The 8,265-nt window shown below is 38.7% G+C and overlaps 2 protein-coding genes across 2 annotated transcripts; both read left to right on the top strand.

The window, feature by feature from the left end:
* Window positions 1-1,046: 1,046 nt before the first annotated feature.
* LOC122092046 (MDIS1-interacting receptor like kinase 2-like) lies at window positions 1,047-5,910 on the top strand. Its single transcript, XM_042662340.1, has 2 exons — window positions 1,047-4,381; window positions 5,460-5,910. The coding sequence occupies exons 1-2, from the start codon at window positions 1,114-1,116 to the stop codon at window positions 5,801-5,803; spliced, it is 3,612 nt and encodes a 1,203-aa protein (XP_042518274.1). The 5' UTR covers window positions 1,047-1,113; the 3' UTR covers window positions 5,804-5,910.
* A 1,201-nt stretch (window positions 5,911-7,111) lies between these two features.
* On the top strand, window positions 7,112-7,978 carry LOC122092217. The gene has a single exon (XM_042662556.1). It carries the CDS (start codon window positions 7,112-7,114, stop codon window positions 7,976-7,978), a length of 867 nt encoding a protein of 288 aa, XP_042518490.1.
* Window positions 7,979-8,265: the final 287 nt, after the last annotated feature.

The following is an 8,265-nucleotide window of genomic DNA, read 5'->3' as shown; positions in this document are numbered from 1 at the left end:
CTTCTTTGAGGGAAGAGAGAGATAGACACAAGAAGCTAACATTGACATAGGCCATACTCTTGGACAAAGAACCACTTCCTTCAAAATATTCTTCAAATCGAAAAAGGCAAACACGACGGTACTCATCAACATGATGTGTGACTACTTAATGGAAAATCACCATAGGTTACCTCATTTTTTTTTCTTTTGGTAGAAATAGGACTATTCTTTAGATCGTGAAAATCACTATAGATTGCCTCATTGAAAATATTATTCATGTGTATGTACGTGAAAATTAAAAAAAATGACTTTCTAATTAACCTATATTCATTATCCTAATACTAGAAAAAAGGGTCTCTTTCAAAACCTACTGGGTGAAAAAAAAATTCCAAATTTAATCATATACTCCCATATAGTAGCATTTTCCCTTCTATTTTAATTGGTCTATTTGTTTTCAGTTAGTTTTCAAAGGTTTCATATTTTTAACATTTTTTAAAATATTTTCAACTCTTTATACTCTGTTTGGCTGAAACCCAAATTGGCCTCTGTTTGTGTTTCAAGGCTTCATTTGTTTTCCATTGAAAGGACTGCTCTCTTAGTCTTCGTTTTTTTTATGGTAGAAGACTGCTCTCTAGTCTGTACCATGAAGAATGAAGATGGTTGGTTAGGCTATAACAGTTATAGAGCTCTTAAGGATCCTTGAAGATTCCCTTACCAGTTTAGAGAAAGCAAATGCCTGGTTCCCACGTTGAATGCTGATGTAGGTGGACCCCATAATCAGCTAATGGGGTTAGTTGGTGACTCAGTCAATTACGGGGAGCTGAACCTCTTAAAAAATAAACTCAAAGAACCTTCCTCCCATGGGAGGAAAGGCTTTTGGCGTACCAAAGATCATAACTTTCTAGCCAATAACCAGCAAAGTCAGTGCTTTAATCAATAATCTCATGGGTTGAAAATTTCAAAGTCTAAGATGACTGAAGTTTCAAATTTAGACAACAAATATCGTTTTCGATTTCAGTATCTTAAGGACTTTTCAAAAAGAACAAACTTTCACTGTTTCAAACTGGTCTCTCTCTCTCTCTGTGTCAGCAATGATCCATCATTCCTTCCTTTCTGCTCATTACAGGTTCTGCCATGGGAGAAACACTAAAGATGATGTTTTTCTTTGTTCTTCTGTCTTGTGTTTTCCTAGAGACCTCTGCACAGAGAGAAGCCCAAGCTTTATTGAAATGGAAAAGCAGCTTAATCTCTAATTCTCTCACTTCATGGTCTCTTACTAATGGCAGCACTAGTCCTTGCAACTGGACTGGAATTCACTGCAATAAAGATGGAAGTGTGGTAGGGATAAACCTGGTCAGATCTGGCATTGATGGAACTCTTGACAAATTCGACTTCACTGCCTTCCCCAATCTCACCTCCCTCAATCTCAACAAAAACAGCCTTGATGGGGTAATCCCAACTGAAATTGGGGCTCTTACTAAACTCACTTTTCTCAATCTTAGTAGCAACAATTTCACTGATGCAATCCCTGGGGAGATCGGAAATCTAGTGGAACTTCATGTGCTTTGGCTCGCCGACAACTCACTCACTGGCATAATTCCATATCAGATCAGCAATCTTCAGAAGGTATGGTTTCTCAATTTGGATGGAAACTATCTAAAGAATCCAGACCCAGTTCGTTTTAGAGGCATGCCAACATTAACACACCTAGACCTTGGTCTCAACTATCTTGGATCAGATATCCCACCATTCATCTATCAAAGTCCAAATCTAACTTTTCTGGAATTGTCATCAAATTTTTTCAATGGTCTGATACCACTTCAAATAATGGCCACATTCAAGAAACTTCAATTCCTTGTCCTGACCAATAATCAGTTTGAAGGACCAATTCCAGTAGATAAACTGAAGAATTTAACTGAACTTCAAGGCCTTCAGCTGGGAATGAACATGCTGAATGGGACAATACCTGATGAAATTGGCCTCCTGACCAACCTCACAATCCTAGAATTGCATGATAATCCTCTTCATGGGTCAATACCATCTTCAATAGGAAACCTCAAGATGCTTCAAACACTAAATCTAGGGAATGCAAGCCTCAGTTCCAGCATCCCAGATGAGCTTGGCTTTTGCACCAATCTCACTTTTCTTGAACTGTCCAACAACAACCTTTCAGGTTCCTTGCCTCTTTCCATGGCCTCACTAACCCAGATTTCTGCACTTGGAATGTCTAACAATAACTTATCTGGAGAACTTCACCCTTATTTCCTCTCCAATTGGACTGAACTCATCTCTTTGCAACTCTATAACAATAGTTTCACCGGATCAATCCCTCCTGAAATTGGAGCACTTCATAAGGTCGGGGTTTTGTTCTTATATGAGAATCAATTATCAGGTCAAATACCATCTGAGATTGGAAACTTGTTAAATTTAACACAGTTTCACCTAGCTGACAACTTGTTCACTGGTCCCATCCCTTCCAGCATAGGAAATCTATCTAAGGTATTTAGTCTAAATTTTGCCAACAACCGGCTCAGTGGGATTCTGCCTGATGAAATTGGTAATATGGAAAGCCTACAAACTCTCGATTTAAGTGGAAACATGCTGCAGGGAAACTTGCCTTCATCGATCACCCGCTTGCAGAATTTGGGTCTCTTCTTTGTAGCGTTTAACAATTTCTCTGGTAGTATACCAGAAGATTTTGGCCCTGGTTCTCTCATAAATGTAACTTTCTCTTACAACAACTTCTCTGGCAAGCTCCCTCCCCAAATCTGTAGAGGAAGACAGATGATTTATTTAGGAGCAAATGGAAATAGATTTGATGGGCCAATCCCAGAAAGCCTTAAAAACTGTACAGGCTTGATCAGAGTCCGCCTTGAGCATAACTTTCTTTACGGAGACATCACAAATGCATTTGGGGTATACCCTGATCTTGAGTACATTGACTTGGGCAGTAACCAATTTTTTGGTGAACTATCTTTGAATTGGGGAAAGTGTGCAATGCTGTCCTACTTTGGAGCATCTTCTAATATGATATCAGGAAATATCCCATCAGACATTGGAAAGTTGGATTTTCTGCAATACCTCAGCCTTTCTTCAAATCAACTAACAGGGAAGATTCCATTAGAGCTCTTCAACTCATCTTCACTTCTATACAAGCTTAATTTGAGCGATAATAGGCTCTCAGGGCAGATACCAACAGAGATTGGAAGGCTATCAAATCTGCAAAGTCTAGACCTATCGGCAAACAATCTCACAGGGGCAATACCACAAGAACTTGGGGACTGTCAAGTACTAATACTCTTGAATCTCAGTGATAATGAATTAAATGGGACAATCCCTTTCCACCTCGGGAACTTGGCGGCCTTGCAGTCTCTTCTAGATCTCAGTCTCAATTCTCTCAGTGGAGAGATACCATCACAGTTTGGGAACTTGAAATCACTAGAAAATCTGAATCTTTCTCACAACAGACTCTCTGGTTCGATACCCACTGCCCTGCAAGGTTTGATTAGTCTTCAATCTGTCGATATATCATATAACAATCTTGAGGGTCCGCTTCCAGGTATTGTGGCTTTCCAGAATGCTTCGGCCAATGAAGTAGCAGGTAACACAGGTCTTTGTGGTGAAAGTGCGCAAGGTTTGGAACCCTGCAGTGGAAGCTCTTCATCTAGAAATCGCATCATTGCTATTGTCGTTCCTGTGGCTACCCTTTTGCTTGTATCGATTGTGTTGGGAGTCTTCTTCTATCGTCGTGGTCACAGAGAAGATCTAAACACAGAAACCCATTATTCACCAAATGAGGAATCATTCTCAATATGGAATTACAATGTGAAGGTAGAGTTCAAGGATATTGTGGCTGCTACAGATAACTTCAGTGAGACATTTTTCATAGGGAAAGGTGGACAAGGGAGTGTATATAAAGCAATTCTTCCAACTGGTGAGATTTTTGCAGTGAAACGTCTTCATCAATGTTCATCAGATGAAAATGGGTTTTCTCAGAATGAATGGCAGAAGAATTTTGAATCTGAAGTCCATTCACTGACAGGAATCAGGCACAGGAATATTGTGAAGATGTTTGGATGCTGTTCAGTGAAGGGTTTCGTGTATTTTGTCTCTGAGTATGTGGAAAGGGGAAATTTGAGAAAATTTCTATATGAGGAGAAAGAAGCCATGGCCTTGGACTGGGTGATGAGATTGAAGATCATCAAAGGCGTAGCTCATGCCTTATCTTACTTGCACAATGACTGTGGGCCGGCTATTGTGCACAGGGATATATCACCAAATAATATTTTGTTGGATTCAGAGTTTGAGCCTAAAATTTCTGATTTTGGGACTGCAAGGTTCTTGAGAGCTGGAGAATCTAACTGGACAGCACCAGTTGGTTCTTATGGCTACATTGCTCCAGGTAAGTTTGAAATCTAGCCTACAGTGCTTTATTATTAGTTTGTTTGTCTTTTCAGCTTCACAGGATTTGGGTGCCACAGGGCTGAACTGGTTTAGGTTTTTGAAAACCCAGGCTGAGTCTGGTCCGAGGGATCAGCCTAGGTCCAGTCTTGGAAGTGTGTGTGTGTGTGAGAGAGAGAGAGAGAAGTATATATAGGAGGGTGTAGGTTGGGCAAGGCTTAACCCAAGGCCTTAGCCTATGCTCGACCCCATCAGGTTAAGGGCAGGTTAAGGGCAGGTTTGGGATCTTCGGGTCAAACTTGCACTCCCTACATCCATCCCTAAGGTTTGACCTAATTAAATACAACCTCCTCGTGAGGATGGTCTTAGAATTAGGATGTTTTAAGTTCAAGATATAATAAAGATAAATAATTTTTTTTCTATTTCAAAAACTAACATCTCACTCATTCACTCACGATGTTATGTTTCATGGACCAGAACGTAATAAATGAAATGTAAAGTGTAGATGTAATTAGGTCAAACCTCAAGAGAGGTATATGTAAATTTTCCTGGGATAAACTCTTAAGATAACTCAACACAAAGTTTTGGAAAGAACATCCTTGAGTTTTGAGCATAACAAAAGTAATCAACGCGATTTGGTGCCTACAAAGTATATACTATACAAGTAGTATCCAATCACTAACTTATTTTGCAACTTTTTCTTTTGAATCTTGAAACCTTCCAATGCCATGCAGGCATCTAAGGGTTTCCTTTTATTAATCTTCCGAAGTTGTAATAGGGGGTGATTACTTTATGCGTTTAAACAGTAAAATGTGAAAGAATGTGCAAAAGTGATTTACGTACAAGTGTTGTCGGAATCTTTTCCTCTAAATAAATAGTTTCTTCTTTTTTCTTAAACACCTCCTTTTTTTCTTTATGACTTTATTGAAATCTTGATTTATATTAATGAAAAATAAGGATCATAAATCATATCGAACATATTTATTAATGCTTGTGCTAGATAAACATAAATTTAAACTATACCAAAAAGAGCTTTAATTGGTATTCTTACTCTTTTTTCTTATCATTATGTTTTTCAGAGCTTGCAACCACAATGAAGGTAACGGAGAAATGCGATGTATACAGTTTTGGAGTGGTAGCATTAGAAGTACTAATGGGAAAGCACCCAAGTGAACTCCTTCCGTCCCTAGAGTCTGAAGTGGATCATGATTGGCAACTTGTTAGTACAATATTAGACCGGCGGCTACCACCACCTCCAGCTGGTTTTATAGCACAAGAACTAGTTTCAACAGTGATCCTTGCTTTGGCATCCACACGCAAAGATCCTAGTTCTCGACCCACCATGCATCAGGTCTCTCAGAAGTTGTTATCCATTGAGTCTTTCCATATGGTTTCAATACAAGACTTGATGGAATTTGCATGACATCCCTCCCTCCCTCCCTCCCTCTTTTTCTCTCTTTTAAAATTGTCTCTCCTTTGCAAGGATATAATCATTTCACATATGTATAAAATAAATGTTTCGTATTGACACCCCAAGTATATAATTTTATTTTTTCACCATCTTAATTTAACATATTTTTATTTTTTTTGATAATAACTTAGTTTTCTTCTGACTAAATGGGATCAGCTATATGAACAACATGATGACAATAAAAGGAAACAGAGAAAGAAAAAACCAAAAAAAAAAAAAAACAAAGAAATACCACAAAACACCACACAAAAAATCAATCGGCAACATGGATTTTCGACCTCTAAACAACTCTATTTGAGGTTATACTAGAGTAGAGACCTAGCCTATACATATCTTCTTTTACAACCTCATCAATAGTCATTTTAGGCCTACCTCTATCTCTTTTAGTTTTTTCCATGTGGATCTAGTCTCTTCTTACCAGGGCATCCTTAGATCTCCGATGAACATGACCATACCACCTTAAGCAACATTCTCAGAGTTTGTCTTGAATCAGGGCTACTTCTAAATCAACTTTAATCTAGTCATTCTTTACTCTACCTCTCCTAGTTTTGCCATGTATCCACTTAGGTTTTTTGCACATCCATCTCAACATCTTCATCTCTGTTATACTCAATTGATCTATGTTACACTTCTTGACAGCCCAACACACTTTTAATTTTTTTTCAAAGACAAAATGACATTTCAACGGGTAAGCCTGTGGCGCAATAGTTAAGTTACACTATTGCAACATATTGATCACAAGTTCAAACCTTGAAAGCCAGATCCGTCATTTCTCATGTAAACTCTTTGGTTTTACGTTATTGTGCAAAAGAACTTCTATTTAGAGGACCTAAGGGCCTGTTTGTATTATGTAGCAATTGAATCTTTCATAGCTTTGAAAAATGAATTAGTTTTCTTCCTTTTTTGTGATTGGCCCTTACCGGTCCAAAATCAGAATGCGGAAATTGGGCTAGTGAGACAAAAGAAACTTGATTTCCACAGATTTTAGTTTTCTTATGTCAAAAGCTTGATGTCGACAGTCGATGATGATGGTTTTTCCATCTGGGTTCTACGGATTTCTTCTTCTTCGTCAACTGATGTTGTTCTTATTTGAATGAAACTCTAAACACATCTCTGCAGAATTTTTTCAGAAAATTATGAAGGGTAATACACCAAGAACTATGATCTGCTATGGATTTGAATCTCTATCAGGGAAGAACTAGACAAGAATTTTGCGTTCTCTTCCACAGCAGAAGAAAATAGGGAAAGCAGAACAGAAAAATGGGATCATTTGCAACACATTTCTTAGCATTTCTCTTCTTCTTCCCAATTGGAATTCGTCGCCTCCTCTGCTCATTCTCTTTATATCTCAAGAACCCATGCGTCTACAGATCAAAGCTATGGTATATGTCAGAACCCAGATGGAAAAACATTGATTTATACGTCCTTCTTATCGCCCTCCCCATTGCCTCATTATCCGAGATTTTCTTCTTCTTAACGTTCTCTGGTCATGCAACGTACCGATTCGCTTTCTTTCAGCAAGCAGCAGTGGGAATTTTCTTCTGGATCCTCGTCATTTTGGTGATTCTCCGAGAAAATATCGACCCTTTTCTCATGCACGAAAGTCTTGTGTTTGTTTTCGCTGGAATTGCATTTCTCATGGAGTATTGGCTATTGGGAAAGGGAATTACAGGGCTCGGTGGCCGTGTTTACGAATTGTTAGGTGGGCTCTCGCTTTTATGTGCCGCTGCTTGCTTTTACCTTTCGTTTCGGCCTACAGCTTTTTTCGCAGAAGTGGTACTCTCCTCGTGTCTTATTTTCAAGGGGACTTGGGTGTTGCAGGCTGGGTTGTCCTTGTACTCTGATACCTTCTCGTTGAAGGGTTGTCGTAAGATCTCAATGTCTCCGGCTAAAGCTACCACTGACATTCAGTGCGATCTGGAAGTGGATAGGTTGAGAGGTGTAGCTCTGATGAATCTGTTGTTTGTGTTACATTTGATTGGAATCTTGCTCATGAGTTTTTGTGTATTTGGGGCTTTATCTTGCAATCGCAACTTGAGATGTGGGGAGGGGACTGGACCCTCATTGGCAGATCTTGAGGCGGAAAGTATGTTGATGCGCCCACTTCCTGAATTTGAGTTGGAGTGAGAATTGTTGGGTCATCTTTTTCTTGTATTTGGATACAGAAAAGTAAGTTTTTAATAGAATTTTTATCAGTTCTAGTGAATATTTCCCCATTTTCTACAAATATGCAGTTTCATTTTCTGTTCCATAAATGTAGTTTCTTACAGAATTTTACTCCTGTAGCTCATAATCTAATCATGATCTAGTTCTAAATTCTTCACTTTAACTATTAAGAATTTTGGAATTAGATGGTCACTTTAATCAAGAATCTTGTAGAGCCTGTTCAAGTGCAGGAAATACTATTGCAGTTC

This window comes from Macadamia integrifolia, chromosome 10, assembly GCF_013358625.1.
Source record: "Macadamia integrifolia cultivar HAES 741 chromosome 10, SCU_Mint_v3, whole genome shotgun sequence".
Taxonomy (NCBI): domain Eukaryota; kingdom Viridiplantae; phylum Streptophyta; class Magnoliopsida; order Proteales; family Proteaceae; genus Macadamia; species Macadamia integrifolia.
This window is presented reverse-complemented; position numbering and strand designations above follow the sequence as displayed.

What these genes read in the sequence shown, in the direction of transcription:
- LOC122092046 (XM_042662340.1), top strand. Translation starts at nt 1,114, where the DNA reads ATGGGAGAAACACTAAAGATGATGTTTTTCTTTGTTCTTCTGTCTTGT. An exon ending in TTATGGCTACATTGCTCCAG is followed by an intron (nt 4,382 to 5,459) that starts GTAAGTTTGAAA and finishes TATGTTTTTCAG; the next exon opens with AGCTTGCAACCACAATGAAG.
- LOC122092217 (XM_042662556.1), top strand. Translation starts at nt 7,112, where the DNA reads ATGGGATCATTTGCAACACATTTCTTAGCATTTCTCTTCTTCTTCCCA.